The 22,973-nt window shown below is 38.2% G+C and overlaps 1 protein-coding gene across 1 annotated transcript in view; it reads right to left on the bottom strand.

Moving 5' to 3' along the window:
- Nucleotides 1-344: 344 nt before the first annotated feature.
- LOC119692140 (T-cell leukemia homeobox protein 2) overlaps nt 345-22,973 on the bottom strand; it is a 34,142-nt gene continuing 11,513 nt past the window's right edge. Inside the window, exons 2-3 of the mRNA XM_048630680.1 lie at nt 14,978-15,206; nt 345-761 (exon numbers count right to left, since the gene is read on the bottom strand). Coding sequence (XP_048486637.1) covers nt 470-761; nt 14,978-15,206 — 521 coding nt within the window. The 3' untranslated portion in view covers nt 345-469. The remainder of the gene's footprint in view (nt 762-14,977; nt 15,207-22,973) is intronic.

The raw sequence follows: 22,973 nt of genomic DNA, 5'->3' as shown, positions 1-22,973 counted from the left end.
TAATTACAACACATTGTGTTTCAATGAAATATTGGGTTTGAGATCTTCCTGTGAAACAATCAAACTACAGTTGAAGCGAAAATTATCTCAAGAATAAAAAAAAATATCTTCCGAACAGTTATGTACACGACATGCAATCCTATAAGTTTTAATCCTATAGTTACTTTTTATAGCTGTTTCCCTTATATACCTACTGTCTTTCGTAGATGCACATCCAAAAGTAGGTAGATTACATAGCTTTTCATTCTGTTCTAAACAACTTTTGTTATAATGATCGGGATACCACGAAAAATTACGGCCTACTTTCGGATATGCACCTACGAAAGACTCACCATGTACTTATGTTAAATTAACAACAGCTCACTTTTTACACATTTTTAAAGTGGTTTTACAAAATCTGACTCTATCCCACAGTTATTGACAACCTTTGATTATCACGATACAAAAATTGCTTAAAATCACTTACACCCTAACATATAGGAGATGCGACGGGCGGCGGGTGCGGTTGCGGGGCGGTTGTCGGCGGCGCGTTTAAAAAACCGGGCGTTCCTGCCCACGGCTGTAGATTTTGTAAAGCGCTTAACGCTGTGTTCCCTGGGGGCGCTGTAGCGCTTTGCTGCTGATAGTGTAGGGCTGAGAGCTGCTGGGCTGTAGGCTGGGGTTCGGGCATGTAGCCCTTGCTTAGGGCTTCGGCTTGGAGAGACAGCATCAGGCGGTTGGCAGCTTGTCGCTCCGCTTCCCGCTCCTCAGCCGTTTGGCGTCTGAAAAAACGGTGAAGTTGAAACGTTGTTGTTGTGTTGGTCGAGTTATATGGTTTAAAGAAAGAAAGAAAGAAAGAAAATTGTTTATTTCTAACACACACAGAAACAACACACATACATTTACAAGAAAAGGTTAAAAAAGTAATAAAAAAAAGTTTAGAAACCTTTGTCCGGCAGTGGACTCAATAGATAGAAAAGGAAAGAAAGTGGATGCTGTTGGGTAGGTTGTTTAGAAAATCGGTAATGTATGGAGTCTCCCAAGTATAGTAATGGTTACTCATGAATCACCTCCTATAAATAAATTAATAAAAAAATTACTACACAAAAAATCATATTTAATACGTACATAATGATGTACCTACGTAAATTTGTATTATAATGCAAATGTAGAAATAAAGTTAGCTGAAACGAGATATGCTGAAATTGCAGTAGGTATTAGTAGGTAGACGACCGAATGGCGTAGCGGTTAGTGACCTGACTACTGAGCTTGGATGTGCCCGTAAAATGGCAATAGGCCCGCCCCCTATTACATTGGGACTAACATAACACTGGCGAAAAGTGGGTGCAGCGATGCACCTCTGCCTACCCCGCAAGGGAGTACATTAGTACAAGGCGTGAGTGCGTGTGTGTGTGTTGTGTGTGCAGTAGGTATTAAATGTCTACATATTACCATAGAATAACAAGTACAGTACTAGTACTCGTTATTCTATGATATTACCAAGAATTTCCATTCAAATAGGTATATAGGTACTTTAATTAGCTTCACAACTTACTACTTAATAGGACGTACAGATAGACATTCAAGTATTTTCAAACTCATTTGTTTCCCCGATCGCAAAGTTAGGACTTCCGCCTTTTGGTTAAAAGTGAACATACGGCCTTTGGAGCGTACAGCCATAATGAAAAGTGAATTACTGTCGAAGTTTCTTCGCCTTAACTTTTTAATGATACCGAATGAGACAACGCCATCCCATTGTAACATAAGTGTATGTGTGTGTGTGTGTGTGTGTGACTTATTGAGGCAAGTAGGAAATTAACGCGGCCACAATAAAATAACATACAACTGTACTTTACGCGGTATTATTGGATTTACAATATACGAACTAGATCATGTGTGTCATTTACAAAATGAAAACACAAAACTGTTCGCATTTTGTTTACTGTCAAACCGTTTTAAGTTAAATCTAATGACAAACATTGTAATTATGCCAATGAATAAAGTCACATACCTTCTAACCGTACTAATCCTAACTTAATATTATAAATGAGAAAGTAACTGTGTCTGTCTGTCTATCTGTCTGTTACTCTTTCACGCCAAAACTACTGAACGGATTTAAATGAAATTTGGTATACATACGGTTTAGACCCTGGGAAAGAACATAGGCTACTTTTTATCCCGGAATTCCCACGGGAAAACTTTTTAAGGCGAAGCGAAGCGCGCGGGAACAGCTAGTTCAAAATAAGAAGGTAGAAGTGGGGTTTTATTTGTCGAGACGTTTCTCCTTTTCGTAAGTAAAGTGGTTGGGAGTTGGCTACCAGATGTTTTCATAAGTTGTTAATAATAATTATTGTATGTACTTATCTAAAATTTTGTAGTAAATATAAGTTGTGTTTTATCAATAAAGTTATACTGTGTTGTAATCTCACCATTTAAATGAAGTCACTAAACGTAGCGAGGCTCTTGCAACTGCCGACTCAAATAAGGGTTACAATTTCAATTAATTGATAAAACTACTTAATTGATACTCTTTAACTCTTAAAGACAACATTTCTGATTACAACTAAAAGCTTTGTACAGTTACTCTAAATGCATTCGCGAAATCCTTCAAAGGAGTTACGTCTTTATTAACTGGGGCTATAAAGACTTAAGTCCCCGTATGTGGCTTTTTGCACTTTACTGAGTGGATAGAGATGCAAATTTCATGTTTACTCAAGGAGGCTCATAGTATCTTAATTAGCAAGATTGCACATGGGCATTATGTAAATAAGGGAAAATAGACGGGATATAAAAGTTTTATGTACCTTGTAACATAAAATTTGTATTAGTAATTTTGCTTTAATATGGAAATGGATAGAATTGTATTTTTTTTGTAACTTGTGTTCATGCAATATTATAAGAGTTAATTGTCTGTTAATCGCGTTTTATTATGTCTGTATTGTATAATAATTAAGTATGTTGTTTTTTAATAATTTAAACTACTTTAACTGTAAATTTAGGATACGTATCATAATTTAATTAGCAAAACCTGTATAGATTGACATAATTGATCGTATTGTGTTCTAATGACCTAACCAAAGCCATAATAATAAAAAAAAAGAGTTCAAAAATGTACCTACTCAGCACAAGCTCATAAAAATGAGTGTTCCACCGCAGAATTGACCCCTTTTGACCCGAGCCCAGGTGAAAATATCAGAATACTTAACTTGGGCTAAAGACTCCAGACTTTCTTCCAAGGAATTAATATTTAACTTAAGAGACGGTTTAAGTAAAGCGTCGTCACCCCTTTTAAGTAGAGGCTGGAGTTAAGTTGTACCGCAGCCATTAACTTAGATGATCTTTCGAGCGAAAATAGACTCTAACGTTTGGAAGCCAATGTTTTAAGCTGCATACAGACCGGCCAAACGAACGCCAACGAATGGGTTTCGTTGCTGCAATCTGCTCTGTATTATGTATTTTAAAAATCCATCGTTGGGCGTTCCTTGGGCCGGTCTGTACGCAGCTTTACAGACGTTGCGAGAAAATTAGCACAAAGACGCGGTAAATTGCGGTAAGCGTCTCGGGACCATAAAGTCGTGTTTTGAGTATCTCGTAGATCTTGCAGGACTTGTGTCTGGATATATCGGGCGACCGGTCGAGTGACGAATCTGCGGTGCTGCGGTTGGTTCTAGGTTATTACAAGTAAAGTGAGCTGAGAGAAATAATTTGGAGCTAAAAACGGAGTGGAGAATTAAAATAATTGTTATTTTCATGCCTTGGCCTCTTTTGTCGGCGATGTTATTAAACGCGGGTTGTTTGGTCATGAAGGTATGAAGTATGAAGTAGGTATTTGCTGAATATTAATGCGATGCGTTAAGATTTAAGAATACGTACATAGTTTTTGATTAGAAAGATATAAACTGAGAGAGATCCTGCCATTTAACACTGTCAAAATAATAATAATAAAAAAACTGAAAAATACGTTCAGAACTTATAATCTAGCGATTAATCGAGCGACCCGTCGCCAGATTCATCCACGTTGTGAGTATAAATTATGGATTCGGCAGGACATAATGTTACGAGCTGTGGCCGTCTGGCTGCTATACAGCCTTTGACTTTAACTTTACAGGCAGCATCTTCTGAGTATGTAACACTGCCGGAAAGCATTTGTCACCGTGGTGACAAATGACGACCTTAGGCCGGTAGCCGGTAGTGGTTGGATGAGGAAGGCCGAGGACCGAGTGTTGTGGCGCTCCTTGGGAGAGGCCTATGTCCAGCAGTGGCTGATTATTGACTGATGATGATCACAACCCATCACATCCCCACTGCTGGGGCACGGGTTTCCTTCCAATGGAGGCAGGATTTAGGCCACAGTCCACCACGCTGGCCTAGTGCGGATTTATGGGCAACTTTTCAAAAAATGCACGTAAAACTTTACGTCATTTAAATTTTGTGGTTAAAAGCACACGCATATTATGCCTTTTACAATGTGTTTCTGCAGGTGCTGTGTACTGAACAATTTGAACACTTATTTTTGTGTAATTGGTACTAGTTATTTATTTTTTTACTTTAGCACTTATTTATTTTTCAAAAGCCTGAAAAAAAGCTCAAATGTATCGTACATTCAGGCCCTAAGCTCTATTAAAACTACTAGAAGTGTTTTTAGAAAACTCTTTGACCATTACGTAATTATTTTTACCAACTTTGTTACTTAGGTACAAACGCTATTTAACCCAAATCTGTCCGCCCATAACATCAATCATAGTCAACATAGCCGACCAACTAACTAAAATACCTAATTCAGTAATCAATGAACAAACTATCTCAACTGAAACGCCACAACCACCATCCAATAACACCTGAAATAGCTGAAACTTTTCATCTATTCTGTCTCTTTCCCTCAAACAGTCTACTGACTAATTTGCCTGTCACCAGTTGGAATAGAATCTGCAACTAATTGACATAAATCATTTAAGTCCCCCCCCCCCCTTCCTGTGGCCACTTTGGCTCATGAAATATTAGCGGACGCTTCTAAGCATTAATTTGGCGCTTAGCTCTGAGTAATGTTAATAATTTTAATGGCCTTTCTTGGCGTTGTTAGGTCTGTGTTTAATTGTGTTGTGTTTGATAAGTCGATTGGGTTAAGCGTCTGTTATGGAATTGCAGATCAATGTTATTCTAGTATTTAAGGCCTGTTGACTTGATTACTACAAAGAATTTTAAATATATTTTGTCATAAGAGTCATTGGAAAAATAAAAATAAAATTCATCGTGAGATCTTATTTGCTGAAATATATAAATAAAATCGTGAATGAATTATAGGAATAGCGCGATTAAAAAAAAGTTCGTGATAGGGAGCCAGATACTTATAGGTACTTACTACATAATAATTAATTTAAAATTCAGCTATGGCGATAATGGCACAGCCACAGTATTCCACAGAATGTCAAACATAAATAATAGAGTAGGTAGGTACAGTTGCTCGGTAGTAAATAGTGAATAATATGCGTCAACGGGCCTCAATTATGGATTTATTGTTATTTTAATATCAACGCTTTTGTGTTATGATTATTAAGTTTACCAATACACCAGCACTATTGAAATGAAACTTTTTTGGCATCGGTACTTTTTTCTGTTGCAAAGTTAGCGTTGTCACTTTACATCTCGTCAATTCTTAAACGGATATTAAAACCTTCAATTGTAATTTTAAGACAACGGACCAAAGTTCCAAAATGGCGGATTTCAAAGTTGAATACCCCTACTTCTGGTTGCGAGGGGAGGCCCGCCCCTAAAGGGGGTTTCTAATAAATGATTGAGCACAACGCTAAGTACATTATAGCTGTAAGAAATTTATTAACGGTTAATGCGCCAGACGTTTAGTGATGGGATACATTATTAATCAATACATACAGATACAGCGCACAGTTAGTTTGTTTATCGATAATTTGAAATGTTTAGAAACTCAAGAATGTTGCGCAACGAATGATAACAATAAAAAATATGTTTTTTTTAGAAAGTTTGTTTATGGGAAGTAGATTTTTGCCTATATACACTTTTTAACGCACTAAACACCTAGTTCAAAATGAATAAAACAAGCCCAGAAATATTGAAAACGAATAAAACGCATAAATCTTAGCGCAAGTCAGCGTATCTGCAGCGTTCGGATACGCCGTTTTTGTTTATTTCCCGCTTGAAAGCCATAACTGTAGACTGCGTTATCGATAAAACCATAACCAGCCCTGCCTTAGGGAGGCAAAGATCTACTGAGAAATAGGAATAAAGTAACTCAAAATGATTGCAAAGGAATAAGGTTTTAAATAAATTTTGAACCAGAACACTCAACATTAGTAATTGGACTAATTAATTATTTACTTCATAATAGATTAAGTAGGTTCTAAAATCTATTGTAAGTTACATTAGATACATTCTATGTATGGGCCTATGGGCACACACAAACAATAGTTCTGAAAATAAAACATTTTAGAACCTACTTAACTCCACGTTTTATTTTCTAATGTACACTCACGGGCAATGAAAAGGTTCCACTGACAAAAACACCAAATTACTCCTAAACGGAAAAAGCTACCTTAACGAGGCCTTCTACAACATTGAAGCATATTTAACAGAGCATTAGGATATTACCAACTAAAAACGGTAATCTTCTTCTTCAGGTGCCATCTACTATCGTAGGTCGGCTATCATTATGGCCACTTGGGCCCGGGAAGTCGCAGCTCGCAATAGCTCTATGGTGGACATATTGAACCATTCGGCGAGGTTCTGTAGCCAGTGGGTTCTTCTACGGCCGTCTTCTTTTGCCCTGTATTTTCCCTTGCAGTATGAGTTGCACAGTAATATTTCGTTCAAATTTTTATTTAAATGTTTGAAAAAATTTGAGTTGTTTGGTGGCGGAATTTTGTGAGTGGAACTTTTTCATTGCCCGTGAGTGTATGTAACAACCTTAGTGTAATATTTTTCTTGTCGTAATTACGACGTACCTAACATAAGTCTGAAAATGTATCTACATTTATTAACAGATGAAAATAGGCTTCTTCGTTAGTTATTATCGATTTTCCCTCTCAGCACATCCCTATCCGCGACTTTATAATTAGATAAAGAGCGGTACAATTAAACTTTCCTTAAATAAGCCAAGTAGGGGTGGCAATTAGCTATTTCAGTCTGATTATTTTATAACTCTCTTCATTTTGCTCGGTCCCGGTTGAGTCGGACAAATTTATCCCGGCCAATTAGGAGGAGCTTTATTAATTAGTTTTCGGTTTTACCGTATTCTTAATCCCTGTTGCAGAATGTCAGGATAAAAGTTAGGTGTTTGATAAAAATGGTGGTGTCACTTTTTTAAAACGTATAATTTCAGAGAGCCTTATTTAGACATTGTGAAACAGGCATTGTTAATTAGAAGGAGACCTATTTGCCACCAGATTAGAAAATAATACACATAGCCTGTGTTTTAGGCTACAATCAATTAAATAGGTTTAGTGCCAATTTCTCCATCCTCGGTTAAAGCATAACCAGGGAGTAGTGGTTAACTTTTGACACATCTGTCATGAATTTTATATGGAGATGACGTTTAATTTATAATCGATCCCTGTCGGTTAGATAACCGACAATAGAGAAATTGGCACTTGGAATAGGTTGATGTTGATACTAATTATAATGTATATTTATTTTCAGTCGTTAGAAATACACTTCAGTTTCATTGGATTGGCTTTTAGTAACTTTTGATTGTGCCATAAAAGAGTAGCATAAAATCTTGTTTTAATAGAAACTTCGATACAAAAATGTAAATATTTAACATTTTAAAACGACGTCACTCAATCGCAGAAGTCGCTTTGTCGAAAAGCTTTTTCCGAAAAAGCTTTAAAATTCACAATGTGACAAAATGTCCGACGGAAACGCGGAAAAGCATCAAAAGTTTCATTTCGAAAGAGAAAGAAAAGGTTTCATTAAAATCTGAAACGATCTTCTGAATAATTTACTCTGTCTGGCAACTGTTCGTCTTCGGCCATATTTTCGTTATTTTGAGGGTAGATTCGACTAGATTGGTATCAAGGAAGATGGCTACAATTTATACAGGGTATTTCAAAAATGGTATACCGAAACTGACTTAGGGGGTCAAAATTAACAAGTCAGATTTTTTACGCGAGTTTAAAATATGTTCACGTGAATCTACAGTCTATGTTATTGGTATGAAAATAGGTATACAAAATTAAAAGAACCTAGTTTTAGTGCCAATTTATAAATTAAACGTCATCTACCTACATATAAAATTCATGACAGATGTGTCAAAAGTTAACCACTACTCCCTGGTTATGCTCTAACCGAGAATGGAGAAATTGGCACTTAAACTGTAATTTCCTCCTGTTTTTACTGTTAATTACAGGTTTTTGCATAAAATACACTTAAATGATTTGTGGTAGTAAATATACTTAGATAAATACATTCCTAAAAGAATGTACCGTATAAAAATTAACGAAAATAAAACATTTCCGCGTCTCCCTCCCCGAACAGATAGTCGCATTGTCACTTCCTTACGGGAGTCGTATCAATCAACAAACGGATTTGTACCCTAATTCCTGAGGAGACATACTACAAGCAGCAATTATCCAAAAGACATCCAAAGTAACACATCCGTCGAAAAAACGACACAAATGTATCAAAAACCACAAACGATTCTCCACCTTTACGCAAAGACCTTACGAGCCTTAATTATAAGAACACAAACAAACATCTCTGTGAAATTAAGAAGATGGAAACCTGTGATGCTGAACAAGACTTTATACACAACGGTTAACAGTAGATTTCGCAATGGCGGAGCGAAGTAAGAGTTTTAATATTCACTTATAGGGGGAAAAGAATTACAGGAAGAAAATGAAACAGGGTGAATGAATAAATAAGGCGAGTGCCACCCCTGCGCTGCGATTGGCTAAACATCACGTGTTGGAGCGTGCCACGATTCCGATTCGATTTGTGGACTCGATACTTGAATATCGAATCGAGTGATTCGAAGAAAATTAGCGAAGACCTTTACGTTCTGTGGATAGTTGCTGGAATTGGTTTCCGAACGATTCTCGCCTTGCAGGAACTTTTATGGACAGTTATGAGCAATTCCGTGCCTAAGGAATGGGCTAGGGTTGGTTGAAATTGTTGAGTTTTGGTATCTTCAGTGTTTGTTAAGCGATAGAGAAATTCTTCTTCTTATTGCGTGGAGTTTACCATAATTGTATGGTTGCGTAAATAATAAGTATAAATAGATATAAAAATAATAACTTGCGATACATTGCATTATAAGCGTCGCAAATATATTAACTACCGTGAAATAAATACAGAGTTAGTTACTCAAAAGATATACTTACATACAATAAATAAAAATGGCCGAAACCTCCACCGCATCAGTTATTAATAAACCTATAACATTACAGCTAAAAGGTCCTATATCCGTAACAGAGGCCTAAAAGCACCGGCTAAACTGTCCCAAGCAGCCATGAAAGCAACAATACACAAACGATGAACGGCAGAGCCCAACATAAAACATCTTTACATAAAACCCGTCTAAATGGGAAAGCCGGCATAAAGACACAAATATAGGGGGTAAGGGTGACGATACACGACCGGCTCGGCTGTGGCATTAAGATGGTGGTATACGGGACTGTAGATCGAGTCTCCACATTCCGAAGTAATTGCAGTTCTAAAGCATAATAAAGTCTTCGTCATCTATGAGCATAGAAAGTCGCTATATCGCCGTGTTTATGGATATTTAGTATATTAAACTAACACATTTCTATTAAATTACATAATTATTTATTTAGGCATGCAACCATTCAAGAATTTTTAAATTAATATTTTTTAAATTAAGTAATCTTGATTCAATGTCTGCATCATTTCATTGACATCTCTTAACCTAGCTAAAATAAATAAACGTCTCACGGAAGCGGCGGCCGCCAACCGGATCAGGTAACCGTGCGTCTACAAACACCCTAATCTTCCTCACGAGCGTAAAAGTCACAAAAATAGGCGATAACCGGGACGGACACGGACAATACATGTAGGCTGCAGGGGAACGCCTTTCCGCCACCGCTTAATATTTGATGGCTCAAACTGGAGAGTGGTGTATCTCATACAATATTCAACTCCCCAGTTACTCCATGTTACCGCCTGGGCTATACACGGCATATATCGTGGGTATAGGATGCCACTTAGCCGACCTTTGTTATAGAGATTTGACTTTCGGGCCGTTTTTTACGGTTTGCGGGATCAATAAATGCGAGGAGGGTATGCGTTTTGTTTAGTGTTTGTGAGGCTGGGACTGATTTCTTGGGTTTTGTTGACGATTTGTGTAGATGGTTTTGGTTTAGAAATGATTAAATTAGATATCTGTACGGGTTTAAGAGTAAGTAAAAATCAGCCAAGTATGCTTGTACAAGCAATATTTTATTAATAATTTATTTATTTTTAGCTTAGAACTTAATATGTTAGGTTATAGTTAGATATGTTTATTTAAATTTGGATTAGGTTACACTTGATTGTCTCTGTGTATACAGTAGTTTTATTTAATTTTAAGAGTTATAGGCTTACTTTTATTTCCACACCATAAAGGTTGACTGGAAGAAATCGCGTTTAGGCGATAAGTCCGCCTTTGTATATATATACTTGTATTGTTCTTTCTTGTACTTGTTAACTTTTACTTTAAACTGTGTAATTTGTGTATACATACAATAAAGTGTTTAAATAAATAAATAAATAAACAATAATTATAAGGCAAACTGTTGCTAACTCACCTAGCTGTTGCCGTATTTTTTAATGTTGGCTCTACCTAAGGTACTTACTAGGTACTACTACACCTCTATGGTAAATTCCGCTAACAGAGATTTTTTTCTTTAACTGGTAGCCCTAAATGAATGAAAAAGAATAAGAGATTATAGATAAACTGTTAGTTTGATGTTGCATTTGTTTCTGGTTGCAGTTAGTATTATCGGACACTATAAGTATTATTTATAGTTTAACTGTAAGTATATGTTAGTTAACTTGAGGTTTAATTCGTAAGACGGTAAATAACAAGTAATAATTGTAACCACTCACTTACTCATAGATAAGGCTAAAAGGCTGATTTTCACACCTATAAGTGTTAAGTTTTAAATTTGAACACATTCATGTTATAATCTCAATTAGATAACCAACGTTCTCAATTTTTTTTTTTTAACTATGTCGAAATCTATAACAATAAATATAGGGTGGTTGCAAAAATCACTACCTCCTTTACAACACCCTGTAGAATAGCCTTTCTGCTTACAATAATCTTTTTTTATACCCTGTATAACACAATAGTATATGTTATAAGTAAAAGCCTTTACTATCAATAGGCCATATTTCATGTCACCTCTTATCATAAATGTAGGTATGGCGCAGATAAAATATTGAATCTGACAATTTATTAATAAATAAGACAATTGCATTGTGTTCAGTGTTCTACATCTGTGGTATTAAGTTTTTTTACCATCTAGTCCCATAATGTCTATAGGTTTATTCAGGATCATGAAATTTAGTCGCTACTTAGTACAACTGAGCCTATTTGCTCATAAATTGTACACATAGGTTGTCTTGAAAAAAAAACGCATTTAGAAATAAGACCGCCATTTATAGACTCTCCCCCTTATTCATAGAAAAGTAACAATACGTTTTAACTAATAAACTGTTTTGTCCCTCTCTGTCAAAGAACAAATTGTATTTTGTCGGAGAGGGACAAAACAGTTTATTAGTTAAAACGTTCTGTAACTTCTCTATGAATAAGGGGGTTATACTGTGTCTGTAGTATTATAAGCTTTGTAATAACTTATATTCTTGTGTGTGTACAAATAAAGAATATTGTATCCATCTATAGATGGACTCTATAAAATCTCTTGGCTATCCTATCAAATTAATAATCCTTATCTACTATCCGACCATGGGCCTGGCTCCCACTTGGAATAATGTTACATTTCGATTTAATTTAAATAACCTTTTCGGGATAAAGATAATAGAAGACCATTTGTCATTGATATTGGAATGCTTTATTATTTATTAGTGTCGAAATAATCTCAAATCACGGGCTTTTTGGGCATGCGGTCTATCCGAATCGCTTTCAATGTGGAAGGAATAATAAATTGCAAGTTACTAAGAAATTACGTATATGAACGCATTATATTATGTTATATGTTATATGTTATTTTTTATACTAAGTATACTGTTCAAATGTAGGTACGCAGTTATTTCGATGGATTTATTTAGACTGTTGAAATCCATGATTCTGAAATGTGTAAGTATTTCTAATACCTACCTAGTTTGAATATAAATTAATAAAGCCATGGACTGATACCCATAGCTGATGTTTCATTTAAGACTCCAATAGGAATCGTAGCCACTGTCTAGCTAGATCAAGCGTCTAAATAACTTCAAACAAGACACCATCATAAGATTACCAAAGAAACGATGAATTAATCATACTAGCCACAGTCCAACTAGCATTCCCTTCAATCCACGTCACCAAAAGATAACCCGGCTTTTAATAATAAACAACAAACAACACTAGAAGTTTTGAGATAAGCTACTCATTAACACGGCCGCTTAATACGGCGAGACAGGCCGATAAGAACATTGGAATGGCCTGATTTTTTTAAGAACTACAGATTTTGAAAATGGAATTTAAGTCTAGCGACGGCCGGCGGCGGCGGCGCGACGGCGGGAAAACATAACGTTTTTGAGCTTTTTCACACTGTATTCTTTAGAAAAACATTTTTACCAGGTATTCATGAACTTTTAAATTCTAATTTAATAGAGAATAAACAGAAAATATGAAAGTAGGTAGGTACCTATATTCTGTAATCTTCCATATTGCACATAATAATATGTAAGTACAAGAGTAAAGTATGTATACAAGTAAAAGTACAATACAATAGCTGCTGCAACCACCACAGATAGCAAATAATCGGGCAATATTATCAATAGATAGGACAAAAGCACCTCCGGTGTCCCAGCGCTGGCTGCTTTACCCAGCATTTATTTTTAAAACCTAAAGAGATAGACAAGAAAGAAAATTAAATCAGCCAGCATTATCGAATGTTGTTAGATCGCGCACCATCCGTGTGTGTGGTGCTTTACTCGCCTTCTGTGTTGCCATTTTAAATACGAAAAGTATGAGGCATTCCAAACTTTACATTATTTTTTACGTTAATATTTTGAACATTGTGTACAAATATGTAATGATTGACACTGATTACGGTTCCTAAATACTACCTACCTGTGACTACTAGTGAATGGTGTGAGAACACAAAATAATATCTATTTGATACCTATTTATTTATTATTCACACTTACACTTATATTGGTAGAAACAGAATATTTGACTCTACTTGCACTCAATATTTAGTGTGTAGCATTTTCTCATTGAGTAAAAAAATTAGATAGCTTATACTTATTTTTCATTTATTTTGTATATAGAAAAGCTTATAAAAATTACGAGCTTTACCCAATATGGGCAAAGATGGCAACACAGTGTGGCTGTGTTTTGTTTTTTTCTCGTAAAGGCAGTGGCTTGGCGCCGAGCGTATCAGCGTGTATCAAGTAAGCGTTATCATTTCTGAACACAAACAGCGCTTGTCCATTAGAACGTAATCGCCTGTGATGCCACCAACACGAGTCCCGGACGCAATCTCGTATTGTCTCTGGCCGGTATTGGAATTTGAATTTGGAATAACGACGCCGAATTCGAATGATTTAATTTGAATGTCTCGCTCGGTCGCTCGATTATTGATAATTTTCTCAGACAGAAAGAATGAAGCTTACATTTGCTTTAGTTTCAATCAGACTTCAATAAATATTTCATGACAATAAATTATTTAGCAGTTTCATTCATAAATCATAATGTTGTATTTTTTTAAAGTAAGTAAAGTATGCCAGCCAGACCAGAGGTCCTATAGCGGAAATCATATTATGTTACGAGTATCATCATTCATATTATAATATTACAATAATTGTATGTAGTATGTATTAAATGTTTAAGTACTTAAAATTTTTCATATATTGGCCATAATCATGTTCAACAAAATGTGATAGTGCAGACAAAAAGTTTTTTAATTTTTATTTATGGAACATGCTTCAGATAAACTGGTTAAAAACTACATCTTTAAAGAAACTTATTGTATCTAATAACAAGTTATTGGAAAAACTGGTCTCTTTTGAATAGCCTATTTATTAAAAATTAATTTACAAATTTATACCTACATGCTTTTAGAGATTTTTTATACTAATTATAAATACTTACATAGGTCATAGTAATTTAATTCATGTCTTGTACCTACTTATGTAAATTCAAAATTATTCAAAGTATTAGCTCGACATCTATTTTAAATATTGAATGCCCGAAGTTTGTTCTTTTATATCGTTTTTACTTTAACGATGTGTAACCAAAATAAATTCTTTACCTAGCCTTATCTTTCTCTTAAAACGTACTAAACATTTTATATTCAAATAAGTTTACTTGAAATTCAACCAAATTACTCAGACCCCTCGCAGTTGCCTTTAAAGTATATTGATTTTGACCCAAACCAAAGTTCTATTAAGATTGGAAAGCTAAACTAGCTTTATCTTGAAAGCTCTAACTAGACAGTTGACACACAACATTGCATAACTATCGTTACCTTGCCGCCGGTTTCACAACTGAGAACGTAAAGTTAAATACAGCTTAATTGTGAGATGAAGAGCAAAATTATTATATAATATATCTCATTGGTACCTTATGGGAAATCCATGCTGGTCAACAATACCTACATTGCATTACTTGCATGTTTTGACTTTCAGGATTTTATCGCTTCACTCGGCTCTCTAGGCTTTAGAGAATGGAGGGTTGATACGTATGGCCTCGCCTCGCTCAGCTCTTTATGGTATAGGAATTGACGCTTCGCATAACTACATAGACCGCAGGACATCCTTTAAATAACCCTACATAAAGTACATGCAGCACTTGACCCACCTCCACTTGGTGCGTCGGTTCTGGAACCAGGTCTTGACCTGCGCGTCGGTCATCTTGAGCGTCTTGGCGAGCGAGGCGCGCTCGGCCGACGCCAGGTACTTCTGCTTGTGGAAGCGCTTCTCCAGTTCTGCGATCTGGAGTCGAGTGAAGGAAGTCCGCGGCTTCTTGCGTTTGGGTGGAGTTCGGTTCTGGTACGGGTGGCCGATGCGACGGGTGATGGGGAATGATGCTGTGGAAGATAACATTCTTTGTTAATAACATATTAAAATTAAATAAGTATTTCAGGGAGTACTAGTCCTACTTTTAATATGATAAAGGCGAAAGTTTGTGATTATGTGTATGTTTGTTGCTTTTTCACAACGAAACGGCTGAACCGATATTTACGAAATTTGGTATGGAGTTAGCTGACAAACTGGATTAACACTCGATTAAATTTCCACGGGAAAAAATTGTTTAGGAGCTACATAAACAAAACTAAAATTGAATCAAACTACCTATAAAGTTAACCGATTTAAAAAATAGTTCAAGATTAGTGCACGTAAAATTACTACAATCTTGATAAAAAAAAACTGCGGCAACTACTTATTAAAAAACAAATGAATAACAATTCAGGAATTCGTTGCACGTTTAAATCTTATCTTTGTAATTGAAATCACGACTTAATTGTAACTAATAATACGTTTCACATTCAAATGTAGGAGGCACTCATGAATAAATACAATTCTTCTACAGAAAACAATCATTCCTTTTAAATTACTTAGGTATTGCATTGCAACTGATTATGGAAACAATCAACATTTTCTCGTCGTAATAAATGCTAAATTACACGTTACATTATGGTCTTTCGTGGAAATCCGACTTAACCGATGACCATACAAAGCTAAGAGTTAACCACAAGAATTCATGAAAATAATCACCTCAAAAAGTGGTTAAAAAACATAGAATTGTAATCGTAACCAATCATTTTCTGAGTAGCAGTTACATGTTTCACTAAATTGCTTCCAAGATGGCGGACAGCGTTTACGTTTTTAAAATTTGAAACTCAATTACTTTCGCTTAAATGGCGTGCTGCGATTGGTCGGTCGATCGGTAATGGTCGGTGTTTTCCGTAATCGTTCGATTTGCATTAAATGATCCGTGAGATGAGGCAATGTTGTTACTAACTAGGATATTGCTTTCAATGCCAAATGATAGATAATAACTAATAGTTTATATCTCATATACCTAATCATTTCCATAATGGAATACGACAGCAATTACTTTGGTAATAAGTAAGTACCTACGTAGCAAAAGATAATAAGTAACTAACTATTGGTATGGCTACACATTTTTCTATAATAAGATTCGTTTTAATCCCAGTCCATTGAAATGAAAACAAAAATCCACAATCTTATTGTTACGAAACTGATTCCGAATTCAAATGAGACTAAGTCGGTGTTTTGTGTTGTTCTTTTCAAAAATGGAACCCGCATTAAAAGCAGCGATCCCATTGGTCGGCCGACAAGCGTAATGGCTGCTTCACGTGACCGCAAATTATGTAGCAATTGCGGGGAATACGTAACTTAACCATAGTTTAAGAAGGTTGTTAGTAACTCCGCTCCCCTCATATTTAGCTTTAAAGGCACGGTTCCATTTATTCAGTCGAGTTCGCCGCACGAAATGCCACATTTACAAGCAAATTGTTGATAGAACAAAATGTCAGTGAGTCACGTCTTATGTACATTCAACCAATACGAGTATAAATGTTTAATCTGCCATGTTTCTAATAGCTAATTAATGGCTAATTCTGAAACAAGAAATCCTTTCCTTTAGTTTGAGATATTCATGTATTTAAGTGTCGTGACTTTTTATATTTCGACCATAATCAACTTGAAATTCCTTATAATAACTATAGCACCAACACAGATTAATAATAATAATAAGAAAAAGAATAATAACAATGTAACGTTTTACAGACAGAAACTTTTCCTTTAAACAATTCCATTCTATTCAGGTTAACACAAACACAATGTACCTACGTTACGACCTGTCACAGAGCATCAGGAGAGAAAAGGGTGCTGTAATAAGATTGCCCAAGCCGTAATCGGGTTAAAACCCATATGATTCATGCGTTCAGGGCCCCAGTCGCTTTTGCGATGGCGATATGGTTATTGTTCTACGGTTTGGGGTCGCACGCACAGAATAGGGCCGCGGTGTAAGAATAGGGCCGCGATGTAAGGGGCGGGCGTTATAATAATTTTGAGTTTATCGAGCACAATGAAAAACAGATGGTGTTTACTTTTTCAGGCTTGTGTTGTGTGTAAGTGGTAGTGGTGTGCAAATGTAATGTTTCAGTGAAACCTGCCTAAGTGATAATTTAATACAGTTGGTGTGTGAAGTACTTATGTAGGTTTACGAACGATTATAAGTTACAATTATATAATAAAGCTAACTAAGCAAAAAATCTGTTTTTAAAATTTGATTTTTAGACTATCACCAATATTTTTGGCTAATAATAACGGAAAAGCACTAACTGTAAAATGACACCTATCAAAACCTAGGTTTCTATAATATACCTACATACATAATAACACATGAGCCTACCACGTTAGTCAGACATTACTACATAGAGACATTCAGATATAGTTTGTAAATAATGTCATTTTCATAATACATTCAAAATAAAATAGGACAAGGTATGTAAGCATTTCAATTTTAAGCAGAAACAAAGTGGCGTTAAATTAATTTACGTTTTCTTTAAAAAATACTGGCGTACCTAATAACAATTTTAACACGAAAGCAGAGAAAAATTAAGAAAGTAATTAATGTTGATAGGTGTAAGCGCTTTGGGCGGGCAATCCCTTAAATTATGTTATAATATTATACCTTTGGGCAACCCTTCCCTTGTCTGTTAAGGGTTAGGTACCCCTCAACCCAAATCACTTTAATTTTATTTAATTTTCGTTGCTCTAACGATAAGCGAGAAGACATTATATTAATAAGCTTTTCCTGCGTATAAAAAGTGTTTTTAAATGCTTGTTTTTATCCATATCCAATGTAATTTATACAAAACTATAAAAGGCAATAATTTTTATTGTAATATTATAGGTTTAGGTTTAGGTTTAGGTTCTTTATTTCATAATTATACATTACATGTCAATTCTTTTGTATAGCTACATAATATAAACATTTTTTAAATTTTTTTACATAAGCGTAAAACATAAAAATAATCGTAAGTCAAGATATAATAATTAATTAACATGTCAAAGATTCAAAAAATAAAAATTCTATATAAAATGTCAATTTGTAAATGTCATAAAATTAAAATAAGATAAAAATATGTCATAAGAATTTTCTTAGGTACCTACTATACCTAATACGAATTTTGATTTAACCAAATTATCTAAGTAAACAAGTTCTATTTCTTTCTGTTAATGAATTCATCCACCGTGTAGAAAGCCTGTTCAGTGAGCCATTTTTTTAATTTAAATTTAAATGTAGTTAGCTTCTGCTCTTCATCCCGTATCTCAGTTGGTATGGCATTGTAGATGCTCGGGCCACACACATACACCGACTGCGCGCACTTCGCGAGCTTGTGCCGTACCGCGAGGAGGAGGCCGCTGCGGCGGGCTCGCTGGCTTACCTTGTACAACTGCATGTTCTTCCTGACAAACAGGGCAACATGCAGTATGTACAAGGAGGGCACCGTCATGAGGCGCAGGTCGACGAATGATGGTCGAGCCGATTCGCCGATTTTGATACGGGCCATAGCTCGTATTGCCCTCTTTTGCATGACGAATACACGATGCCAGTCCGCTGCACGGCCCCACAGCTCAATGCCGTATGTGAGAAGGGACTGAACGGTGGCAAAGTAGCAGGATCTCGTCACATCTTGCGGAACCGTCGCTGCCAGCCGCTGAAGGCCGAAGCACGCGCTTCCAAGGCGACCACACAACCACTCGATGTGCGAGTCCCAAAACAAACCACTGTCCAGTCGAAAGCCGAGGAAGCAGGTGGTGCTGACCTGCGCCAAGCAATCCGTGTCCAGGCGCACCTGCAGGGGACGGCTCGGTCGGCCGGCCAGGTTGAAGTGCATGAGGTGTGATTTTCGCGGGTTGAGGGCGAGACCATTGCACTTGAACCACTCAGCTAACTGCGTGGCAGCCAGAGCCAGGCGCCTCTCGAGGTCATCCATGGATCGACCGGTGACCAACGCGGCGACGTCATCGGCGTACATAGTTACCTGGGCTTCTTTCACTGAGTTAGGCAGGTCGTTCATGAGAAGGGAGAATATGATGTTCGATAGAGATGAGCCTTGCGGTACACCAATTTTGGTAGCTATTTCTCTAGATCTAGCAAGTCCCCCTTCTCCTACCACAGTTTGGTTTCTGTTGGACATGAAGTCCACCAGAAGGCTCAGTGCCGGCCCTCGTATGCCGTAGTGTTGGAGCTTGTTGGCAATGACGTCATGGTCGGCCACATCGAATGCTTTGGACAAATCACAGCACAGAACTGCCACCTGCAGGCCGGCATCCCTCGCGCGGAGCACTCCCCACACCACCTCGCGTGCCAGGTCGGTCGTGGACCTCCCTGCTCGGTACGCGAACTGCTGGTCGCACAGGATGCGTGACTCACTCAGGAACTCAGTCAGTCTAGCGCTAATTCCATTCTCTAATACCTTTGCGGGAGTGGGTATGATGGCTACAGGACGGTAGTCATTTCCATCTTCTTTTTTACCTTGCCCTTTGTATACGGGAGATATTTTCACGCGCTTGATGCTTGTTGGGAAAATACCTTCCCGTATGCATCGGTTATAAAGAATGGACTGCGCGGGACTGACCGAGTCCGCCACAAGACTCAGCAACTCACATGACATCTCATAAATGTCTTTACTCTTTTTGCGAGGTATTTTTTTTGTGATGATGTTGAGTACCTCTCGAGCGCTGAAGTGTTTGAATCTAAAAGATTGGTCAAGAGAAGGGCACAGCAACCCCAGCCTGGCCCCGGAGGCCGGCAGGTCCGCGCGGGGTGCGCCGCACGTCGTCGCCGCCCCAACAAAACGCTCATTCATAGCGTCCAGCAGATCTCGCTTCGAAGCATACACTGATCCGTCAGGTGCTTTTACTAAATCAGTAAAATCGAGTGAGCTGCGAGTTGCGCGGCCTAGTTCTGCGTTTACAACGCTCCACATTGCCTTACACTTATTGTCACTGCCATTGATTTTGGTCGATAGGTGTTTCGTGCGCTCCTGCGATAACATACGGTCGTATCTGTCCATAGTCATACTCACCATCCTTTGCAGGTCTGGGTCGTCAATATTAGAATTTATGTCAAGTAAGTTAAATAACAATCTTTTCATATTAAGTACATCCTGGGATATCCAGTTGTCATATTTAAATTTAATTGTCTTATGTTTCATCGGAAAACAACTTATAAACTTTTTATGGAGTATATCAACTATACAATCTGCAAGGTCGTCTATGTTTTCACGAGGTTTGGTGTAGACGGCCTCCCAGTCGATACTTCTTATTCCTGCAACGAATCTCATTTTGTTAGCACGCGACATATCCCTGGCAGTGACGGTGATCGGCGGGGGGTCGCGCTGTGCGCAGTCCATGCGCGTGCGCACGGCAAGGTGGTCGCTGAGGTGCGTGGTGACCGGCGCCGCAAGGGCCGCGCCGCCCGCGCCGCGCCACACCATTACGTGGTCGAGTGAGGTGCAGGACGAGCCAGATATGCGAGTCGGGAAGTCTACAATGTTCACCAAATCGTGAGACGAGAGTATATCAAGCAGTCGTTTGCGATGGTTCGATACTACCATCGTGTCTATATTAAAATCGCCAACTATAGCTAGCTTGGCAAACTTAAAGTCAAATATTCTATCGAGCAAGCTCTCAAACACGGGGAAGAACTCATTACAGTGCGTCAAGTTCGACCTATAAATACACACAATTACAAAGTCGATATCAATCAGGCGAACAGCTGATACCTCGCAGACTTGCTCGACTGACATTTTGCATAGAAGGTCAATAGGCTGCGATCTAAAATTATTTTTTACAAAAATACAAGTCCCGCCATGTTCAATATTCGGGCGACAATAATTAGATGTCATCGTGTAATTTGAAATAGTAGTCAATTTTAATTTATCTAATGTCAGCCAGTGTTCACTAATTGCTAGTACGTCACATTTTAAATCCTGTAATAGAAGGGCTTCAAGTCGTTTCGTTTTATTATTTAGCGATCTAACGTTTTGATGACTAATAGTAAACATTGGTCGAGTGTCGGGGCAGGCGCTAGATGCTCCGGGGTGCTGCGGGGGCGGGAGGCGCGGCGGCGGCGGGGGCAGGGGCGGCCGCGACCGGTCTGGCGGCGGCGGCGGTGGCTCGGCTCCCGTGCGTCGACGATGCGTCACTAGCGGAGGGCGATTCGCAATCGCGGTTGGCAGTAGTATTGGCGGCGGCGCCCCGCTGCTGGCGGGGCCGATATTGAAACCAATCTGCATATCTGACACCTGGAGGCCAAATAGCTGGTGCTTTTAGTTCATCAAATCGGTCCTCATCAATGCCAATCACAAAGGATGCATGTCTATTTGTATTGATGCTTCGCTTTTCAATGTAGTATTCGTTAGCAGGAATTACTTTCTGTAGAAATGTTCTCAGGTCTTCAGTTGTAGTGGTAGCATCGAACATCCAAGCTTGTATGTACTTTTGTCTTTTGACAGTTTTTAGGCCATAGTTGTTTTGACCAGTCCCTTCAATAATTATCCGTCGTGGATGGATGCTCTGCGGACGTTTCTTTTTTCCCACTGTTTGCCACTCGTTTGCGGCTCCATTGACTTCCTCGTTATGATCATTGCCTGTTGTGGCAGAATTGCCCAACGCTTTGTTCGTTGGTGCGATGGGTTTATTCAGCGCTCGGCTGACGTCGGTGGTGTTCGGGGAAGATTCGGCGTCCGGCACGCGTACTGTTGGCGTACTTTTTGAATTTAAAGCGCTTCTTGAAGCGCTAATGGCTGCGCCTGCGATTAAACGGGCTTGGCGGACCGGGCGCTGCGTCGCTGTCGGAGCCCGCGCTGCCGGCGGTGTCGGCGCCGGGGTCGGCGTCGACTTGAGGGTAGCCGGAGATGATGTGGGCGTGGCCTCAGCTGGTAATGGCGTACTTAGACGATTGATAAGAACCGACTGGTTTGAAATAATGATGTTTTGCTCACCAATCTTGGACTCCAGTGCGCTCACTTTGTTCACTAGTATGTCTAGCGACTTTTGCATGTCACGAATAACACTTTCCATGGCTTTAGACATGGTTTGTCAAATTAAAATGCCGTAGAGGTCGGAGCTTAGTAGGATCGTGCGCGCTACCCACACGAATATGTGTGTATATACATACCTACCTGTGCGGAAGATGTTCTAATAGTGTAAATTTAGAATATTCTATCCTATCTATCTAAATTTCAAACAATCACTACAACTACCTATTACTTATCTCTTTTCCCAACGTATGCTCTTATTAGGGATAACATAATAATGATGGTCCTGAAAGGGGTGGTCAGAAGAATCTCGCATATGCAGTATATTTGGCAAAGATAGGCAGTTAATTTTCTATCCTACCTGTAAGTGGCGGTGGTAAGGCAATTTAATCCAATTTCCACTGACTACCAACCACCATCCTCTTCCCTCACCTTCAAACCTAAACTCATCAAATTACACAAACAAGAAACGAAATGCGTCGCCATTTTGCATAAAATCTCATCGTCGGAGACGGAAGCTCATTTTTCCCGCCGAATTTCCCCCGCAAGTGGGGGGAGGGGGGGGGGGAAGACGGATGTTTGACGTGTAATTGGGCGCGCTGTCACCGGGGACCCGCCATCATGGCCGGAAAGCATTTGTCTGCACCTCGGAATAAGGATTCGGAGACTTCGGAGCCGCGGAGTTTCGTGTTCTGAGGTCTTAAAAGAAAAAATTATGGTTTTGTATATTCGTTTATTAATATTGAACCTATTTGCTCGCATGTTTGTTTC

This window comes from Plutella xylostella, chromosome 26 (assembly GCF_932276165.1).
Source record: "Plutella xylostella chromosome 26, ilPluXylo3.1, whole genome shotgun sequence".
Taxonomy (NCBI): Eukaryota; Metazoa; Arthropoda; class Insecta; order Lepidoptera; family Plutellidae; genus Plutella; species Plutella xylostella.
The sequence above is the reverse complement of the archived record's forward strand: the minus strand, read 5'-3'. Positions and strand labels throughout refer to the sequence as shown.